The 23129-nt window shown below is 38.7% G+C and overlaps 1 protein-coding gene across 3 annotated transcripts in view; it reads right to left on the minus strand.

Moving 5' to 3' along the window:
• cnot6l (CCR4-NOT transcription complex, subunit 6-like) overlaps positions 1-23129 on the minus strand; it is a 28414-nt gene that overhangs the window by 2679 nt on the left and 2606 nt on the right. The window contains exons 2-11 of one of the 3 annotated variants that reach the window (XM_061904933.1): positions 20358-20479; positions 15308-15494; positions 12466-12551; positions 12299-12388; positions 12172-12240; positions 11943-12100; positions 9736-9890; positions 2423-2574; positions 1037-1258; positions 778-980 (exon numbers count right to left, since the gene is read on the minus strand). In XM_061904933.1, the coding sequence (XP_061760917.1) occupies positions 778-980; positions 1037-1258; positions 2423-2574; positions 9736-9890; positions 11943-12100; positions 12172-12240; positions 12299-12388; positions 12466-12551; positions 15308-15494; positions 20358-20469 (1434 nt within the window). In that variant the 5' untranslated portion in view covers positions 20470-20479. Of the gene's footprint in view, positions 1-777; positions 981-1036; positions 1295-2422; positions 2575-9735; positions 9891-11942; positions 12101-12171; positions 12241-12298; positions 12389-12465; positions 12552-15307; positions 15495-20357; positions 20480-23129 lie in introns of all 3 variants that reach the window. The other 2 variants (XM_061904927.1, XM_061904942.1) reach the window with 2 other exon arrangements.

Consider the following 23129-nt stretch of genomic DNA (forward strand, 5'->3'; position numbering starts at 1 on the left):
CCCCACCTTGAAGTCATGGGTGTAGTTGGTGTAAGGAATGTGACATGATGGCTGGTGCCCCACCTTGAAGTCGTGGGTGTAGTTGGTGTAAGGCATGTGCCATGATGGCTGGTGCCCCACCTTGAAGTTGTGGGTGTAGTTGGTGTAAGGCATGTGATATCATGGCGGGTGCCCCATCTTGAAGTCGTGGGTGTAGTTGGTGTAAGGCATGTGACATCATGGCGGGTGCCCCACCTTGAAGTCGTGGGTGTAGTTGGTGTAAGGCATGTGACATGATGGCTGGTGCCCCACCTTGAAGTCGTGGGTGTAGTTGGTGTAAGGCATGTGACATCATGGCGGGTGCCCCACCTTGTAGTCGTGGGTGTAGTTGGTGTAAGGCATGTGACATGATGGCTGGTACCCCACCTTGAAGTCGTGAGTGTAGTTGGTGTAAGGCATGTGACATGATGGCTGGTGCCCCACCTTGAAGTCGTGGGTGTAGTTGGTGTAAGGCATGTGACATGATGGCTGGTGCCCCACCTTGAAGTTGTGGGTGTAGTTGGTGTAAGGTATGTGACATGATGGCTAGTTGGTGTAAGGCATGTGATATCATGGCGGGTGCCCCACCTTGAAGTCCTGGGTGTAGTTGGTGTAAGGCATGTGCCATGATGGCTGGTTCCCCACCTTGAAGTTGTGGGTGTAGTTGGTGTAAGGCATGTGATATGATGGCTGGTACCCCACCTTGAAGTCGTGAGTGTAGTTGGTGTAAGGCATGTGAAATCATGGCGGGTGCCCCACCTTGAAGTCGTGGGTGTAGTTGGTGTAAGGCATGAGGCCGCCCTGGTAGGCACTCTTCAGCTGGAAGCTGTGCGTGATGCTCCCGTCGGCGCCGGCGTTGTCGGCGTTGCAGCTGAAGTTGCCGAGACACTCGCTGTAGCGCAGCTCCTTGAAGTCCTTGTGGTTGTCAGCCACGCCCCCGTTGCTCAGGTACTCCACCACACCTGCGGGGGCGGGGCGCGCTTAGCGGGAGGACGGAATGGGAGTGAGGCGTGCCTACCGGAGTCGGGCAGCGAGTTGAGGTCTGCACACAGGACGATGGGGATGGCGGCGGGGTCGGACGCAGGCGAGCCGCCGTCCATGGAGGCCGACGCCCTCTCGGCGATGCTCTTCAGCTCGGACAAGAACATCATGGTCTGGATCAGCTTGACGTCCGAGTACTCGGGGTCCCAGTGCATGTGGGCGTTGGCCACCAGGAGCAGCTGGTGCTCCGGTTTCACGCCTGCAACCACAGTCATCACTCCAAACTGTTCTCGCTCTCAGAAGAGTCAGAAGAAGAAGAATAGTAATAAGAAGAAGAATCAGAAGAAGTGTCAGAAGCAGAAGAAGAGTCAGAAGAAGAAGAATAGTAATTAGAAGAACAGCAATAATAAGAAGAATAGTAATAATAATAAGAATAGTAATAATAAGAAGAGTCAGAAGAAGAAGAAGAGGCAGAAGAAGAAGAGCAAGAAAAAGAACAACAAACAAGTCAAAAGAAAAGTGAGAAAAAGTTAAAGAGTCAGAAGAAAAACAAGAAAAACAAGAAAAAGAGCAAGAAGTAGAAGAACAAAAAGAAGAGTGGATAGAAAAAGAAGAGTCGGAAGAAGGACAAGAAGAAGAACTAGGAGAAGAAAAAGTAGAAGAACAAAGACAACACAAAGAAGGAGAAAAAGAACAAGAAGGAGAAAAAGATGAAGAACAAGGAGAAAACAAGTAGAAGAACAAGAATAACAAGAAGAAGAGGAAAAAGAAGGCAAAAAAGAAGAAGTAGAAGAACAAGGACGAGAAAAAAAAAGAAGTAGAAGAAAAAGAACAAGGAGAAGAAAAAGTAGAAGGAGAAGAACAGGAATAAGAAGAAGAAGAACTTAGAGAAGAACAAGAAGAAGAATAAGGAGAAAAAGCAGAACAAGGAGGGGGAAAAGTTGAAAGGCCAGGAAAAGAAAAATTAAAAGAACAAGGAGAAGAAGAAAAAAGAAGTACAAGAAGAAGAGGAAGAAGAACAATGACAAGAAAAAGCAGAAGAAAAAGGAGAAAGAAAAATGAGAAGAAAAACAAGAAAAAAAGGAGGAGAAAAAAATGAGAAGAAGAAGAAGAGCAAGAAGAGGAGTCAGAAGAAAAAAAAGTCAGAAGAAGAGTGAGAAAAACAATACGTAAAAGAGTCGGAAGAGAAATTGAACAAAGAGCAAGGAGAAGATGAAGAAGAGTCAGAAGAAAAACAAGACCAAGAAATAGAGCAAGAAGAAATGCAAGAAGAACAAGTAGAAAAACAAGAAAAATGGCAAAAAGTATAAGAAAAACAAAGAGAAGAGTGAGAAGGAGAAGAGTCTGAAAAGTCAAAAGAATAAGAAGAAGAAGAAAAAGAAGAAGAATGAGAAGGAGAAGAATAGCAAGAAGTTCTCCTCACCACCAGAGAACAAGTGGTTGTTGAGTTGAAGCAGCACGGCCACACCAACGTTGTCCTTGGTCATGACTCTGTTCAACATCACCTCAGATCCTTCACAGTTGGCCATGGCAACCTGGTTGAACTCCACCGTGTGTTTCTGCACCACTCTGAACCTGAAAGTAGTCCTCACATTAATGGTTTCTGAACCACACTCAACCTGCAAGTAGTCCTCACACTCATGGTTTCTGTACCACACTCAACCTGCAAGTAGTCCTCACACTCATGGTTTCTGCACCACACTCAACCTGCAAGTAGTCCTCACACTCATGGTTTCTGCACCACACTCAACCTGCAAATAGTCCTCACACTCATGGTTTCTGCACCACACTGAACCTGAAAGTAGTCCTCACATTCATGGTTTCTGCACCACACTCAACCTGCAACTAGTCCTCACACCCATGGTTTCTGCACCACACACAACCTGCAAGTAGTCCTAACACTCATGGTTTCTGCACCACATTCAACCTGCAAGTAGTCCTCACACTCATGGTTTTTGCACCACACTGAACCTGCAAGTCAACATCCTCACACTCATGGTTTCTGCACCACACTGAACCTGCAAGTCAACATCCTCACATTCATGGTTTCTGCACCACACTCAACCTGCAAGTAGTCTTCACACTCATGGTTTCTGCACCACACTCAACCTACAAGTAGTCCTCACACTCATGGTTTCTGCACCACACTGAACCTGCAAGTCAACATCCTCACATTCATGGTTTCTGCACCACACTGAACCTGCAAGTCAACATCCTCACATTCATGGTTTCTGCACCACACCCAACCTGCAAGTAGTCCTCACATTCAAGGTTTCTGCACCACACCCAACCTGCAAGTAATCCTCACACTCATGGTTTCTGCACCACACTGAACCTGAAAGTAGTCCTCACATTCATGGTTTCTGCACCACACTCAACCTGCAAGTAGTCCTCACACTTATGGTTTCTGCACCACACTCAACCTGCAAGTAGTCCTCACACTCATGGTTTCTGCACCACACCCAACCTGCAAGTAATCCTCACACTCATGGTTTCTGCACCACACTGAACCTGAAAGTAGTCCTCACATTCATGGTTTCTGCACCACACTCAACCTGCAACTAGTCCTCACACCCATGGTTTCTGCACCACACACAACCTGCAAGTAGTCCTAACACTCATGGTTTCTGCACCACACTCAACCTGCAAGTAGTCCTCACACTCATGGTTTCTGCGCCACACTCAACCTGCAAGTAGTCCTCACATTCATGGTTTCTGCACCACACTCAACCTGCAAGTAGTCCTCACACCCATGGTTTCTGCACCACACACAACCTGCAAGTACTCCTCACATTCATGGTTTCTGCACCACACTCAACCTGCAAGTAGTCCTCACATTCATGGTTTCTGCACCACACTCAACCTGCAAGTAGTCCTCACATTCATGGTTTCTGCACCACACTTAACCTGCAAGTAGTCCTCACACTCATGGTTTCTGCACCACACTCAACCTGCAAGTAGTCCTCACATTCATGGTTTCTGCACCACACTCAACCTGCAAGTAGTCCTCACATTCATGGTTTCTGCACCACATTCAACCTGCAAGTAGTCCTCACAATCATGGTTTCTGCACCACACTCAACCTGCAAGTCAACATCCTCACATTCATGGTTTTTGCACCACACTCAACCTGCAAGTAGTCCTCACTCTCATTGTTTCTGCACCACACTCAACCTGCAAGTAGTCCTCACACTCATGGTTTCTGCACCACACTCAACCTGCAAGTCAACATCCTCACATTCATGGTTTCTCCTACAAGTCAACATTCAACATGTTTGAAGTCCATGTAGTCCTCAGTCATTTAATTCAGATAAATGTTTAAATTTAAAATATTTAGTTGAAGATAAATATTTTAATTTAATTCAAGATAAATAAATTAATTTAATATATTTAATTCAGATAAATACTTTAACTCCTCTCTGAGCTGCCACCTTATCGTGGTAGAGGAGTTTGCGTGTCCCAATGATCCTAGGAGCTATGTTGTCCGGGGGCTTTATGCCCCCTGGTAGGGTCTCCCAAGGCAAACAGGATCTAGGTGAGGGATCAGACAAAGAGCAGCTCGAAGACCTTTATGAAGAAGAAAAAACATGGACCCAGATTTCCCTTGCCCGGACGCGGGTCACCGGGGCCTCCCTCTGGAGACAGGCCCGGAGGTGGGGAACGATGGCGAGCGCCTGGTGGCCGGGCCTGTTCCCATGGGGCCCGGTCGGGCACAGCCCGAAAAGGCAACGTGGGTCACCCCTCCAATGGGCTCACCACCCATAGCAGGGGCCATAGAGGTAGGGTGCAATGTGAGCTGGGCAGCAGTCGAAGGCAGGGCACCTGGCGGTCCGATCCTCGGCTACAGAAGTTAGCTCTTGGGACGTGGAACGTCACCTCACTGGGGGGAAAAGAGCCTGAGCTAGTGCGCAAAGTCGAGAAGTTCCGGCTGGATATAGTTGGACTCACTTCGACGCACAGCAAGGGCTCTGGAACCACTTCTCTCGAGAGGGACTGGACCCTCTTCCACTCTGGCGTTGCCGGCAGTGAGAGGCGACGGGCCGGGGTGGCAATTATTGTTGCCCCCCGGCTCAAAGCCTGCACGTTGGAGTTCAACCCGGTGGACGAAAGGGTAGCCTCCCTCCGCCTTCGGGTGGGGGGGGGGGCGGATCCTGACTGTTGTTTGTGCTTACGCACCAAACAGCAGTTCAGCGTACCCACCCTTTTTGGGAGCACTCGAGGGAGTAATGGAAAGTGCTCCCCCGGGTAATTCCCTTGTCCTACTGGGGGTCTTCAACGCTCACGTTGGCAACGACAGTGAAACCTGGAGAGGCGTGATTGGGAAGAATGGCCGCCCGGATCTGAACCCGAGTGGTGTTTTGTTATTGGACTTTTGTGCTCGTCACAGTTTGTCCATAACAAACACCATGTTCAAACATAAGGGTGTCCATATGTGCACTTGGCACCAGGACACCCTAGGCCGCAGTTCCATGATCGACTTTGTAATTGTGTCATCGGATTTGCGGCCTTATGTTTTGGACACTCAGGTGAAGAGAGGGGCGGAGCTTTCTACCGATCACCACCTGGTGGTGAGTTGGCTGCGATGGTGGGGGAGGATGTCGGACAGACTTGGGAGGCCCAAACGCATTGTGAGGGTCTGCTGGGAACGTCTGGCAGAGTCTCCTGTCAGAGAAAGTTTCAATTCCCACCTCCGGAAGAACTTTAAAAATGTCACGAGGGAGGTGCTGGACATTGAGCCCGAGTGGACCATGTTCCGCACCTCTATTGTCGGGGCGGCTGATCGGAGGTGTGGCCGCAAGGTAGTTAGTGCTTGTAGGGGCGGAAATCCTAAAACCCCTTGGTGGACACCAGCGGTGAGGGATGCCGTCAAGCTGAAGAAGGAGTCCTATCGGGTCCTTTTGGCTCATAGGACTCCGGAGGCAGTGGACAGGTACCGACAGGCCAAGCAGTGTGCAGCTTCAGCGGTCGCGGAGGCAAAAACTCGGACATGGGAGGAGTTGGGGGAAGCCATGGAAAACGACTTCCGGACGGCTTCGAAGCGATTCTGGACCACCGTCCGCCGCGTCAGGAAGGGGAAGCAGTGCACTATAAACACCGTGTATGGTGCGGATGGTGTTCTGCTGACCTCAACTGCGGATGTTGTGGATCGGTGGAAGGAATACTTCGAAGACCTCCTCAATCCCACCAACACGTCTTCCTATGAGGAAGCAGTGCATGGGGAATCTTTGGTGGACTCTCCTATTTCTGGGGCTGAGGTCCCTTAGGTAGTTAAAAAGCTCCTCGGCGGAAAGGTCCCGGGGGTGGATGAGATCCGCCCGGAGTTCCTTAAGGCTCTGGATGCTGTGGGGCTGTCTTGGTTGACAAGACTCTGCAGCATCGCGTGGACATCGGGGGCGGTACCTCTGGATTGCCAGACCGGGGTGGTGGTTCTTCTCTCTAAGAAGGGGGACCGGAGGGTGTGTTCCAACTATCGTGGGATCACACTCCTCAGCCTTCCCGGTAAGGTTTATTCAGATGTACTGGAGAGGAGGCTACGCAGGATAGTCGAACCTCGGATTCAGGAGGAACAGTGTGGTTTTCGTCCTGGTCGTGGAACTGTGGACCAGCTCTATACTCTCGGCAGGGTTCTTGAGGGTGCATGGGAGTTTGCCCAACCAGTCTACATGTGCTTTGTGGACTTGGAGAAGGCATTCGACCATGTCCCTCGGGAAGTCCTGTGGGAAGTGCTCAGAGAGTATGGGGTATCGGACTGTGGCGGTCCGCTCCCTGTACGATCAGTCCCAGAGCTTGGTCCGCATTGCCGGCAGTAAGTCGGACTCATTTCCAGTGAGGGTTGGACTCCGCCAAGGCTGTCCTTTGTCACCGATTCTGTTCATAACTTTTATGGACAGAATTTCTAGGCGCAGTCAAGGTGTTGAGGGGTTCCGGTTTGGTGACCGCAGGATTAGGTCTCTGCTTTTTGCAGATGATGTGGTCCTGATGGCTTCATCTGACCGGGATCTTCAGCTCTCACAGGATCGGTTCGCAGCAGAGTGTGAAGCGACCGGAATGAGAATCAGCACCTCCAAGTCCGAGTCCATGGTTCTCGCCCGGAAAAGGGTGGAATGCCATCTCCGGGTTGGGGGGGAGACCCTGCTCCAAGTGGAGGAGTTCAAGTACCTAGGAGTCTTGTTCACGAGTGGGGGAAGAGTGGATCGTGAGATCGACAGGCGGGTCGGTGCGGCGTCTTCAGTAATGCGGACGTTGTACCGATCCGTCGTGGTGAAGAAGGAGCTGAGCCGGAAGGCAAAGCTCTCAATTTACCGGTCGAGCTATGTTCCCATCCTCACCTATGGTCATGAGCTTTGGGTCATGACCGAAAGGATAAGATCACGGGTACAAGCGGCCCAAATGAGTTTCCTCCGCCGTGTGGCGGGGCTCTCCCTTAGAGATAGGCTGAGAAGTTCTGCCATCCGGGAGGAACTCAAAGTAAAGCCGCTGCTCCTTCACATCGAGATGAGCCAGATAAGGTGGTTCGCGCATCTGGTCAGGATGCCACCCGAAGGCCTCCCTAGGGAGGTGTTTAGGGCACGTCCAACTGGTAGGAGGCCACGGGGAAGACCCAGGACACGTTGGGAAGAGTATGTCTCCCGGCTGGCCTGGGAACGCCTCGGGATCCCCCGGGAAGAGCTACACGAAGTGGCTGGGGAGAGAGAAGTCTGGGTTTCCCTGCTTAGGCTGTTGCCCCCGCGACCCAACCTCGGATAAGGGGAAAAAGATGGATGGATGGATGGATGGATAAATACTTTAATTTAATTCAAGATAAATACTTTAATTTAACAAATTTAATTCAAGATAAATAAATTAATTGAATACATTCAATTAAGATAAATACTTTAATTTAATTCAAGATACTTTAATTTAATTAATTTAATTCAAGATAAAGACTTCAATGTAATAGATTTAATTCTAGATAAATAATTTAATATATTTAATTCAAGATAAATACTTTAATTTAATTTAAGATAAATACTTTAATTTAATACATTTAATTCAAGACAAATACATTTAATTCAAGATATAAGCTTTAATTGTATACATTTAATTTAAGATAAATATTTAAATTTAATACATTTATCCATCCATCCATCCATTTTCTACCGCTTATTCCCTTTCGGGGTCGCGGGGGGCGCTGGCGCCTATCTCAGCTACAATCGGGCAGAAGGCGGGGTACACCCTGGACAAGTCGCCACCTCATCGCAGGGCCAACACAGATAGACAGACAACATTCACACTCACATTCACACACTAGGGCTAATTTAGTGTTGCCAATCAACCTATCCCCAGGTGCATGTCTTTGGAAGTGGGAGGAAGCCGGAGTACCCGGAGGGAACCCACGCATTCACGGGGAGAACATGCAAAGTCCACACAGAAAGATCCCGAGCCTGGATTTGAACCCAGGACTGCAGGACCTTCGTATTGTGAGGCAGACGCACTAACCCCTCTGCCACCGTAATACATTTAATTGAAGATAAATATTTTAATTTAATTCAAGTCAAGATAAATACTTTAATTGAATACATTTAATTCAGATAAATACTCTAATTTAATTAAAGATAAATACTTTAATTTAATACATTTAATTCAAAATAAATACTTTAATTTAATACATTTAATTCAAGATAAATATTTGAATTTAATACATTTAATTGAAGAGAAATACTTTAATTTAATTCAAGATGAATAATTTAATTTAATACATTGAATTCAAGATAAATACTTTAATTTAATACATTTAATTTAGATAAATACTTTAATTTAATTCAAGATAAATACCTTCATTTAATAAATTTAATTCAAGATACCGGTAAATACTTTAACACATTTATTTCAAAATAAATACTTTAATTTAATAAATTTAATTCAAGATAAATACTTTAATTTAATACTTTTAATTCAAGATAAATACTTTAATTTAATACATTTAATTTAAGATAAATATTTAAATTTAATACATTTAATTCAAGATAAATACTTTAATTTAATTTAAGATAAATACTTTAATTTAATACATTTAATTCAAAATAAATACTTTAATTTAATACATTTAATTCAAGATAAATATTTGAATTTAATACATTTAATTGAAGAGAAATACTTTAATTTAATTCAAGATGAATGATTTAATTTAATACATTGAATTCAAGATAAATACTTTAATTTAATATATTTAATTCAGGATACCGGTAAATACTTTAATACATTTATTTCAAGATAAATACTTTAATTTAATAAATTTAATTCAAGATAAATACTTGAATTTAATACATTTATTTCAAGATAAATACTTTAACTTAATACATTTAATTTAAGATAAATAATTGTATTTAATACATTTAATTCAAGATAAATACTTTAATCTAAAACATTTAATTCAAGATAAATACTTTATTACATTTAATTTAAAAAAAATACTTGAATTTAATACATTTAATTCAACATAAATACTTTGATTTAACACATTTAATTCAGAAAAATACTTTAATTCAATTCAAGATAAATACTTGAATTTAATACATTTAATTCAAGATAAATACTTTAAATTAATACATTTAATTCAGATAAATACTTTAATTTAATTCAAGATAAATACTTGAATTTAATACATATAATTCAAGATAAATACCTGAATTTAATATATTTAATTTAAGAAAAAGAAAAATAAGGAATCTAACAAGTGAGGAAGTGCAAACTGACTTCTCCGTCTTGAAGAAAACTGCACATCCATCCACGTGCTTCCTCTCCTGCTCAGACACGAGCTTGGCTCGAGACTTAGGGCAGAAGTATCCGTCGTAGCCGCGCTCCTTCAGGGTCCCCAGGAACAAGGAGTAGTACTGCTCCGTCTCGACCTCCTGCTTTGCAACAATATTGTCATCTTAGGGACTTGTCTTACAGGTCACATGAGTCTCCAAAGGCACAGGATTTCAACAAGTTAGCATGCTAACAGTTAGCATGTGTTATTTACCAAGTTATATTGCGCCAAAATCTACGGTGGCCATATTGGCTAAGATAATTAGCATGTATAGCGATATTACCATGTTTACAGTTGGCATGTGTGACATAAGTTATATGACCTAAATGTACGGCCACAAAAATATCTCAAAAAGTTCGCACACTAATGTCAGCATGCTAACAATTAACATGTGTAATTACCAAATTATATGACTCTGATGTGTGCAGCTGAAAAATTAGCATGCCGATGATAGCATACTAACAGTTAGCACTTATTATTTACAAAGTTAAATGGCTCCGACGTGTACGGTGGCAAAATTGGCTAAAATAGTTAGCATGCTAATATTGTCATGTTTACAGTTAGCATGTGTCATGTAACAAGTTATATGACTGAGGTGTACAGCGACAAAATTATCTGAAAAAGTGAACTTGCTAACAACGAAAGTGTGTTACTGACCAAGTTATATGACTCCGATGTGTACAACTGAAAAATTAGCTAAAAAAGTTAACACGCCAATGATAGCATGCTACCAGTTAGCATGTGTTATTTACCAAGTAATATTGGTTTGAAGTGTACAGTGGAGAAATTGGCTAAAATAGTTAGCATGCTAATATTTTAATGTTTACAGTCGGCATGTGTCACGTAACAAGTTAAATGACTGAGGTGTACGGCGACAAAATTATCCCACCAAGTGAACTTGCTAACAATTAACGTGTGCTAATTACCAAGCTATATGATTTTGAGGTGAAGAGCTGAAATATTAGCTAAAAAAAAGTTAGCACGCCAATGATAGCATGCTACCAGTTAGCATGCTATTTGTTATGATATTTATCAAGTAATATTGGTCCGAGGTGTACGGTGGCGAAATTGGCTATTATGGTTAGCATGCTAATATTTTAACGTTTACAGTTGGCATGTGTCACGTAACAAGTGTTATGACTGAGGTGTACGGCAAAAAAAATTCCTGGGAAAATTTTGCACGTTAATGTTAGCATGCTAACAATTGATATGTGTTATTTACCAAGTTATAAGACTCTGAGCTGTACAGCTAAATAATTTGCTCAAAAAGTTAGCACGCCAACGATAGCACCCTAACCGTTAACATGTGTTATTGACCAAGTTATATTGCTCCGAGGTGTACGGTGGCGAAATTGGCTAAAATAATTACCATGCTACTCTTAGCATGCTAATATTATCATGATTACAGTTGGCATTTGTCACGTAACAAGTTATATGACTCCGAGGTATACGACAGCAGAACTGGCTAAAACATTTAGCATGCTACTCTCAGCATGCTAACATTATCGTGTTTACAGTTAGCATGTGTCATGTAAGAAGTTGTATGACTCTGAGAAGCACAGCGACAAATTTGGCTAAAAAGTTACCACGCTAATTTTAGCATGCTAACAATTAACGTGTTAATCATTGAGTTGCTCCGAGGTGCACGGCGGCACAAATTCGCTAATATAATTTGCTGTTTCCAGTTAGCATGTCATGTAACAAATATTTCTATGGCGGCAAAATTGGCAAAAAAATGTAAACATGGTAATGTTAGCATGCTAACAATTAACGTGTTAATCATCAAGTTATATGAGATGTATAGCTAAAATGTTGGCTTGAGAAGCTAACACGCTAATGTTAGCCTGCATCAAGTATCAAAATACGATGAATGTGTGTATGTACAAAATTAAAGAACGCTAGCAAACTAACGTTAGAACGCTAACAGTCATCCTTCGTCAAGTAAAACCTTTTTTACCGCTATTCTGACAAAATAGGCTAGCATGCTAATATCTAAATGCTAACGATCGGGCCGCGGGGCTATACAAATTAGCTACGTGTCGCAAATGAGTTAAAAAAAACAAAAAAACAACATGATATGCCAACATGCCAACAATAACAGGCCTACAGTTAGCGTTAATGAAATGCCACAATATCACACCCGGGGTTGCACCTGTAGACTGATGATGTCTGCATCGCAGTTGTTGATCTCTTCCATGATGCCTTTCTTGCGGTACTCCCAGGTGAGCGCCCAGGTGGGACAGTAGCCGTAGAGCTGCCGCGTGGCGTACTTGTCGCACAGCACGTTGTAGCACATGACGGTGAAGGCAGCTACGGGCAGGAAGGGGCGACGTCACACACGCTAGGAGGGCACCGGGAACTTAGCGAAACGACGCACTCACCAGTGGAGACCACCTGGTCCCGTTCTTGAAGTGTGATCCACGGCCTTTGCGGAAGCTGCTCCGGGTGCACTGTCAACACAAACACGGTTAGCGCTCACGTGGTAACGTCCTCGCTAACCGAGCCTACCCGCTAGATTGTCCAGCATGTGGTTTAAAAGTTTCCTGGTTCCGTCCGCTTCCTGGTACAAGTTGAGGATGTCTTGGGACAAAGGGTTTCCTGCATGGGCAAAAAAAAAAAAAAAAGCACAGTTAGCACAATTGCACAAAAAAATATCACTTTAAGACCAGACTGACCTTTCAGGCCGAGTGTTTGCAGCTGGAAAAGCTTCCCGAGTTCGTAAGGCAGCACACGTAAAAGGTTGTTGTTTAAAAGCAGTTCCCTGCAACACATCACGTCCACCAGGGAGAGAAAGTTCAACTGAAATGCTAACAGTTAGCACGCTGGCTAAATGAACTAGGAAACCTAGCATGGTAACAGTGCTATGAGATGAGCTAACAATAGCATGCTTAAAGTTAGCATTGGCGAAATACCAAAATATGAGGTAAATGAGTTATATTAGCTAAAAAAAAATTAAAAAGCTACTATGCTAATATTACCATGCTTAAAATGTAACTTGCATGCGTCAATTACTAAATATATTTTACTATTACATACGAGGTATACCTGAAAAAAAATGTTTGAAATGATAACCTGGTCACATTAGCATACATCAAGTAGCAAAATACGATATCTAAAAAATTTGCTAAAAAAAAAAGTTAGCCTACTAATTAATATTAGCATGCTAACAGGTAGCTGTCGTAAAGAAACAAAATATTAGGCCCTCAGGTATATACCTTACAAATTTGCAAAAAAAGCAATCATCTAACATTACAATGCTAATATGCTAACAATTAATGAAATACCAAAATATATGACACTGAGCTAAATTAGCTTAACGAAAGCTAGCATTTTAAAGTTAGCATGCTAAAATACAAGTTAACATGCGTGAAGTACCAAAAAAAATTAGTCTGCGAAATACACATGAAAATTTGTCAAAAATGCTAGCATGCCCACGTTAGCATACATCACGTAGCAAAATATGACTCACCTATAAAATGTGTCTAAAAAGCTAGCCTACTAACCAACATTAGCATGCTAACAGGTAGCAGTCGTCAAATAAAATCTTTGGCGCTTGCGTGTTTAGCCTAAAAATTTGCAAAAAAAGCTATCATCTAACATTACAATGCTAACATGCTAACGACAGCATGCCGACAGTTAACATTAATGAAATACCTATATATATTAAACTGAGGTAAATTAGCTAAACAAGAGCTAGTATGTTAATGTTAGCATGCTAAAATACTAACTATAGCATGTGTCAGTTACCAAAATATATTACTCTGCAATCTATTGGTTAAGAATGCTAGCGTGCTAACATCAAGTTGCAAATTATGACAATGGTGTATACCTATAACATTTGCTAGAAAAAATAGGTAACCTACTAATGTTGGCATGCTAACAGGTAGCATTTGGCAAGTAACAAAATATTTGCCGTTATTTGTAAAAAAATTAATTTAAAAAAAAGCTATCCTGCTAATATTAGAATGCTAACGATTGTGCCGTTAGAAAAAATAGCTACAGGCCGCACATCCAAGACAGTACAGTAGATGGCAGTACTGTATCTAGGGCAGGGGTCACCAATGCGGTGCCCTCGAGCACCAGGTCGCCCGTATGGACCAGATGAGTTGCCCGCTGGCCTGTTCTAAAAATAGCTCAAATAGCAGCACTTACCAGTGAGCTGCCTCTATTTTTTAAATGTTATTTATTTTCTAACAAGCTGGTGTTGCTTTGCTTGACATTTTTATTTCTAAGAGAGACAAAACTAAAATAGAATTTGAAATCCCAAAAAATATTTTAAAGACTTGGTCTTCATTTGTTTAAATAAATTCATTTTTTTTTTTTTACTTTGCTTCTTATAACTTTCAAAAAGACAATTTTAGAGAAAATATACAAACGTAAAAATGATTTTAGGATTTTTAAACACATATACCTTTTTACCTTTTAAATTCCTTCCTCTTCTTTCCTGAAAATTTAAATACATTTTTTTTTTATTGTAAAGAATAATAAATACATTTTGATTTAATTCTTCATTTTAGCTTCTGTTTTTTCGACGAAGAATATTTGTGAAATATTTCTTCAAACTTATTATGATTAAAATTCAAAAAAATTATTCTGGCAAATTTACAAAATCTGTAGAATCAAATTTAAATCTTATTTCAAAGTCTTTTGAATTTCTTTTTTTTTAAAATGTATGGAAAATCTAGAAGAAAAAATGATTTGTCTTTGTTAGAAATATAGCTTGGTCCAATTTGTTATATATTCTAACAAACTGCAGATTGGATTTTAACCCATTTAAAACATGTCAAAAATTCTAAAAATTTATCTTAATCAGGAAAAATTACTAATGATGTTCCATAAATTCTTTTTTTAAATTTTTTCAAAAAGATTCGAATTAGCTAATTTTTCTCTTCATTTTTTTCGGTTGAATTTTGTGAATTTTAAAGAGTCGAAATTGAAGATAAACTATGTTTCAAAATGTAATTTTCATTTTTTTCGTGTTTTCTCCTCTTTTAAATTGTTCAATTAAGTGTTCTTTCCATCATTTATTCTCTACAAAAAACCTTCCGTAAAAGGGAAAAAAATGTACGACGGAATGACGGACAGAAATACCCATTTATATATATATATATATATATATATATATATATAGGCTATAGAAATAGCCAATTTGCTCAATTTACCAATGTATTTATTAAAAGGTAAATTGAGCAAATTGGCTATTTCTGGCAATTTATTTAAGTGTGTAAAGAACGGGTAGCCCTTCGCATTAATTAGTACCCAAGAAGTAGCTCTTGGTTTCAAAAAGGTTGGTGACCCCTGATCTAGGGTATGTTGTTTAACCAGGAAGTGGCTTTTTCCAGGAAGCTATGTTGCGCCCTACAAAGTGTTTATACTCTAAGTGCTGGGCTTATTACGCACCAGCTGTTTGTGGTTTCTGGAGGTGTTGAAATGGCCATGTAAAATGTCTAATGCTAATGGTAGCCCGTCTATGGCCAAACAAGTGCCAATTAGCACAAAGCTAACAGGAAGGCTGACCTGAGAGAGACCATGTTGCCCAGCTCGGCCGGCAGACTGCGGAGCTTGTTGGACGACAGGTTCAGGTAGACCAGGTGGGGCAGCTTGGCGATGTCCGGCGGAAGGCGGCTCAGGTTGTTGTCGTTGATGTGCAGCGCCGTCAGGTGGGTGAGCGTCCACAGCGAGCTGCTCAGACTCCGCACGCGCCCTGCGGGGGAACGGAGAGGGAGCGGGACAAAGAGCTTGAAAAAAGTCACGGACCTAAACTTTACCAACAAACTAGGCGAGGACAAAACACGTAAATGTGTCCATTTTATTCATTTTTAAATATTAAATTCTAAATTCTGCTATCATATGACAAGAAAAAGGCCAATACGGATATTGATTAGTGGGTTATATTTTAGAAACACTAAATACTAGAATCAAAAATAAAAATTATTAATTAAAAAAAGGCCAAATATTAAACTTATTATTATTATTATTATTATTATAAAAAGGTGATGCCAGTACCTATTATTTTATTATATTTTATAAATACTAAACACTGGTATCATGTGTGTATATATTGTATCTGCTGATGTAATAAATTAAAAAAAGGGCCAATATTGATTATTTTATTGTCATTATAACAAAAAGGTGATGCCAGTATCCATTATTTTATTGTTATTTTATAAAAAATAAATAGTGGTATGATATATGTATTTTATCGGCTACAGGAAAAAATAGATATACTTTTTTTAAAGGCCAATGCCGATATTATTTTATTGTTATTTTAAAAATACTAAATGGTGGTATCATATGTGTACGTATTGTATCTGCTGATGTAGTTATATTGTAGTTGTGGATATATCCATCCATCCATTTTCTACCGCTTATTCCCTTTCGGGTTGGCGGGGGGCGCTGGCGCCTATCTCAGCTACAATCGGGCGGAAGGCAGGGTACACCTTGGACAAGTCGCCACCTCATCGCAGTAGTTGTGGATGTAAAAAAATATTTAAAAAAATAAAAATATAGGCGGATACCAATATTGATTATTTTATTATTATCTTGGAAATACTGGTATCATGTGTACACATTGTATCTGCTAATGGAAAAAAAAATATATATATATGTATATATATTTTTTTATTTTTTTTAAAAGAGGCTGATACCGATATTGATTATTCTATTATTATATTTTATAAATAATAAATACTGGTATCATATGTGCATATAATGTATCTGCTGATGTAGTTATGTGTTGGTTGTAAAACAAAATGATAATAAATACATTTAAAAAAGTCGAGACCGGTATCTATTATTTTAGAAATACTAAATACTGTTATCACATGTGTATATATTGTATCTGTTGATGTAGTTTTGTTGTGGCAGTAAAAAGAAAGCTAAAATTATCTTATTATACTTAAGAAATACTAAATCCTGGTATCATAAATGTGAATATATTGTATCTGCTAATGGGAAGACAAAAAAATACATACATATACATATACATATATATATATATACTGTATATATATATATATATACATATATATATATATATACACACATATATACACATACATAAATACATATACATACATATATACACACACACATATATACATAAATATATACATAAACATACATACACATACATATATATATACATACATATATACATACATATATATATACACATACATATACACATATATATACATACATATATATACACATACATATACATATATATATATGCACATACACATATATATATATATATATATATATATATATATATACATACACACACACATACATACATAATTTTATTTATTTATGTTTTTAAGGCCGATACAAATAGTGATTATTGTATTATTTTAGAAATACTAAATACTGGTATCATAAATGTGTATAAATTGTATCTGCTGATGGAAAAAAAGATATAAATATTTTTTTTAAAAGGCCGGTACTGATATAGATTAAGTTATTATTTTAGAGATACTGAATAGTGGTATCACATGTGTGCATATTGTATCTGCTGATGTAGTTATGTTGCAGTTGTAAAAAAAAAAAAAAGTCTGATATCGACTATTTTATTACATTTTCATATGTGCATGTATTGTTTCTGCTGATGTAATTACATTGTACATGTTTAAAAAAAATACAAATAAAATAAAATAAAAAAGGCTAATACCGGGATTGATTATTTTAGTATTATTTTGGAAATACTAAATACTGTTATCACATGTCGATATATACTTTTTTATTTAAAGGCAGATACTGATATTGATTTTTTATTTTTTTATACCAACACTAAATAGTGGTATCATATGTGTATATATTTTATCTGCTGATATAGTTCTGTTGTAGTTATAAAAAAATTAAAACATTAAAATAAGTCTGATTGACTATTTTATTACATTTTCATATGTGCATGTATTGTTTCTGCTGATATAGTTAAATTGAACTTGTTATTAAATAGATAAATAAATAAAAAAGGCAGATACTGGTATTGATTATTTTATTATTATTTTGGAAACACTAAATACTGTTATCACATGTAGATATATTTTATCTGCTGCTGGAAAAAACATACATACTTTTTTTTATAAAAGGCAGATACCTATATATATATATATTTTTTTTTTTAAACACTAAATAGTGGTATCATATGTGCCCATATTGTATCTGCTGATGTAGTTCTGTTGTAAAAAATAAAATAAAATAAATTAAAAAAAAGTCTGATAGACTATTTTATTACATTTTCATATGTGCATGTATTGTTTCTGCTTATGTAGTTAAGTTGTACTTGTTAGTAAAAATATATATTTAAAAAAAAAGGCAGATACTGGTATTGATTATTTTTATTATTATTTTGGAAACACTAAATACTGTTATCACATGTAGATATATTGTATCTGCAGCTGGAAAAAACATATGTACTTTTTTTTTTTTAAAGGCAGATACTGATATTGATCTTTTTTTGTTTTGGAAACACTAAATAGTGGTATCATGTGTGCAAGGGAGTAGGTTTGATTTTGAGATTGGTGGGGACACAAAAGTGCTCCAAGGCAGCACTCTGAAAGTTTACTTTTTTTTTTTACATTAGCAATCATAATTTCACGTCATGCAGATGTTATAGGGTAAAGTAACTAAAATGAAAGCAAAGGAGACAACTTGGAAGAGTTCTCATCTTTACTCTTTAGTGTAGGGCTGTAGTGCAACTGTGCATCATACTGTCAATTAACATAGCCTACTGTCCATCAACATCAGAAATACATTCATGCAATACAACATTGTAAATAAACATAAATGAACTGTAATAATCTTTTCCCCAACTTGTGTTTAAATCACTCACATTTTTTCCCTTCATCTACTTCTTTCTATTGCTGCTTTTGTACTGTAGATATGTTTGTCACTAATACTCAAATACAAGCAGATTAGTGTCCACTGGTTGTTCCTATTTGAAAGAGCCAAACACATGCCTCCGCCGGTCTGTCACAGAAATTTACTGCTGGCCAAAAATTAGTTTGATGCATGACAGATACATTTAGGACAATGACCATAGAGCTTGATGGTACAGTTACTGCCTGAGCAAAAAGGCTTTTACTAAAAATGAATATTACTTCATATTAATGAATTATATTTTAGCATTGTAAAATCACATGATCATCTAGTGAGGTTTTATTGTATTTCCACCACTTTGGTATTTTCAAACCGTTACTCACTTCTACACAAATACATGAAACTAAAAAATCATTTAAAAAATAAAACGGAAAGGTGAAATCCGGCGATCTGATTGGCTGTTAACCGTGGTTTAAATATTCTAAAGCCTTATCACAGCGTAGGCTATCACTCTGCCTCAGGCACGCATGACTGGTATGAATGGAAGTTGTTGTCATGTATCCATGACAACGGACTGTTGCAGTCCGTAGTAAGACAGCTGATGTTTTTACGATGTTAAAAAACAGACTAAAGTAGTTGAATTCACATGTTTAAGGTTAACTTTCACCTCCAGGGAGGGTTAACAATGGTAAAGGGGACAGAGCATTGACTTTCACCTGAAAAAAAGCGGAGGAAAAGACGAGATGCAGTGCTAATTTGGAGCTAACGTCTGGATAGGTGGGACTATTTTTTCCACAGTGAGGGTTTTTTATTGGATAATATGTATTTCTGGTTGAATAAAACTACACTAAATTGATTCAGTATTCCTATTTCATAATGCCTTTATTTGTAACCTTTTTATAAAAGTAATGTATCACTCTAAGGGGCGTGACTGGAGTGATATATTGTTTAATTATTCAATATTGTTGAGCCTATATACACCCTTGAAGTAACTTACAGTTTGACTCCTAAAGAAGTCTCTTATATCCAGTTTTCTTTTCATTGACATCCTTCAAAACCTACAGCCCACACGCACGCAAACAGACACAAACACAATGTAAATCACAGCACTGATATTAAAATCCATCTAGCTACCGTGTGCCAGGAACAACAAATGCCGAACATGTTGACAACTTACACTTACTTACAACTTACACTTACTTACAACTTACACTTACAAGTTAGAACTTACACTTACTTACAACTTACACTTACTTACAACTTAGAACTTACAACTTACACCGAGTTGCACTGCCTCTCGTCCGCTCGCTAGCAACTAGCATGTAGGCTAGCTTTTACAAGCAGAAGGAGTGACAGCGGGGACAGCCAATCACACGTAAGTTAGCATGAAAGTGGCAACCAATCAGGGAGCGATATTCAGGTTAGCGGCGGGACTTCTAGCAGAGACCGACATTTAACCCTTTCTGTGCCATAATCATTGACTAAACATTACGGGCAGCGCTTGTATTGATAGTGACTACAGAGTAGCGGCTGGATATTGGTAGGGACGTGTCCCTAGCGTCCCTACCCAATTCTACGCCCTTGCATGTGTGTATATATTGTATCTGCTGATGTAGTTGTCAAAAACAAAAGTCTGATAGTGATGATTTCAATCCATGTGTATATGTGTCCATATTGTAGCTGCTGATGTGGTTGTCAAAAAGAAAGCAAAAAACAAGTGCGATAGTGAAAGCCAACCAACCAGATATCTCCAGCTCCAACCACTGAGACTTCTTCCCGCTGGCCGCCTCCTCCGCTGACATGATGGTGTAACATCGGCGAGGATCTGGAGGATCATATTTTTCTTTTGGCATTCCGGGTGATCTGTGGGAAGGTTCCACTCTCGGTCACTGCCACGGTACTTTGGCAAACCATGGCGGCGTATCATAGCAACCCTTGCGTAGCATTAGCATGTTGCTAACAATATAGTTATTTTCACTTGTTGGTAAATAGGCACAATAACATTCCTGCGTGCAGCCTGGCAAAGGTTAATGCGTGGACGAATCGACTCTATTGAGTCAGCATTGCAACCGACTCGATTGGGAGCCGTTCGTTAGGGAGCCCTTTTTTAGCGCACATGCAGTTAAAGCGTAGACAGGACAACAAATAGTCAAACAGCAGCTTTGATTACATTTTTTATAAATTATAAAAAATATAAATATTTAATTTATTTTACTTTAAATAAGGTTTTCTAATATGAGTCATTTGTACACGCATACAAATGTCTATTCATGTTTTAATAATGTTGTATATTTTAATTCTACTTTTAATTCATACTTTATTAAATACTATGGAAGTGCAGCGATTCGATTTAAAACCGATTCCTAGTTCAAAGCGATTCTGGCAATAAATGACTTGGTATAATAAGTTTAATGAAACTTTTTTCACAAAAGGTTTCAGGTTATAAAAGCTCACTCTGGTTTCATGGATATGGCCTGAAAACATATTTTTTTAATTAAATCTTCTGGGGGAAAAAAATATATAGAAATAAAATTTACAATATATATATATATATATATATATATATATATATATATTCATTCATTTTTTATCTTTTTTTTAAATTATGAATTGATTTAGAATGGGGCTAAAAAACAATCCTGATTCGAATGTGACTGATTTAGTGTGCACCCCTGTTAGTCAGGTTAGGATCATTTAGTAGGGGTGTGAATCTTTGCGCACCTTACATTTTGATCCGATTCCTGGGGTGATGATTCGATTCAGAACTGATTCTCGATTCAACACGATTCACTGATTCCCACCAAATGAATACTTAGGTCTACTACACTACTGTATTTAATGTCATTATGGTGCTACTTAATGAATACTTACAGTAGGTCTATTACACTACTGTATTTAATGTTGTCATTATGGTGGTACTTGATGAATACTTAGGTCTTCTACACTACTGTATTTAATGTTGTCATTATGGTGGTACTTGATGAATACTTAGGTCTACTACACTACTGTATTTAATGTTGTCGTTGTGGTGGTACTTGATGAATACTTAAGTCTACTACACTACTGTATTTAATGTTGTCATTATGGTGGTACTTGATGAATACTTTGGTCTACTACACTACTGTATTTAATGTTGTCGTTGTGGTGGTACTTGATGAATACTTAAGTCTACTACACTACTGTATTTAATGTTGTCATGATGGTGGTACTTAATGAATACTTAGGTCTACTACACTACTGTATTTAATGTTGTCATTATGGTGGTACTTAATGAATACTTATTGTAGGTCTACTACACTACTGTATTTTAATGTTGTTATTATGGTGGTACTTAATGAATACATAAGTCTACTACACTACTGTATTTTAATGTTGTCATGATGGTGGTACTTGATGAATAGATTGGTCTACTACACTACTGTATTTAATGTCATATGGTGCTACTTAATGAATACTTACAGTAGGTCTATTACACTACTGTATTTAATGTTGTCATTATGGTGGTACTTGATGAATACTTAGGTCTTCTACACTACTGTATTTTAATGTTCTCATTATGTTGGTACTTGATGAATACTTAGGTCGACTACACTACTGTATTTTAATGTTCTCATTATGTTGGTACTTGATGAATACTTAAGTCGACTACACTACTGTATTTAATGTTGTCATTATGGTGGTACTTTTTTTTTTTAGGTAGGTAGGTCTTTATTGTCATTGCAACAAGTACAACGAAACCTTGTTTTCAGCACAAACCTGTTCAAGATTAGACAAACAGTGTACAGGGTTACAGAACAAGAACGCTGATGGGTCGCCATAAGGGGGCCCAGTTCGGAGTGAGAAAAAACCTCCATAGCAAAGCACATATACACATTACAACATACATCTCGAGATATCTAGCAACAGAGGGAAGGTAGTTCAAGGTCATGGTGGTAGGTCGCAGCTCTCAGGCGCTGACCATCCATGCATCACCCCTACTTGATGAATACTTAGGTCTTCTACATTACCGTATTTTAATGTTGTCATTATGGTGGTAATTAATGAATACTTAGGTCTACTATACTACTGTATTTAATGTTGTCATTATTGTGGTACTTAATTAATACTTAAGTCTACTACACTACTGTAATTTAATGTCATTATGTTGGTACTTAATGAATACTTAGGTATACTACACTACTGTATTATATCATTATGGTGGTACTTGATGAATACTTAGGTCTACTACACTGCACATATACATATTACAACATACATCTCGAGATATCTAGCAACAGAGGGAAGGTAGTTCAAGGTCATGGTGGTAGGTCGCAGCTCTTAGGCGCTGACCATCCATGCATCACCCCTACTTGATGAATACTTAGGTCTACTACACTACCGTATTTTAATGTTGTCATTATGGTGGTAATTAATGAATACTTAGGTCTACTACACTACTGTATTTAATGTTGTCATTATTGTGGTACTTAATGAATACTTAAGTCTACAACACTACTGTAATTTAATGTCATTA

This window comes from Nerophis ophidion, linkage group LG01 (genome assembly GCF_033978795.1).
Source record: "Nerophis ophidion isolate RoL-2023_Sa linkage group LG01, RoL_Noph_v1.0, whole genome shotgun sequence".
NCBI classification, from domain to species: Eukaryota; Metazoa; Chordata; class Actinopteri; order Syngnathiformes; family Syngnathidae; genus Nerophis; species Nerophis ophidion.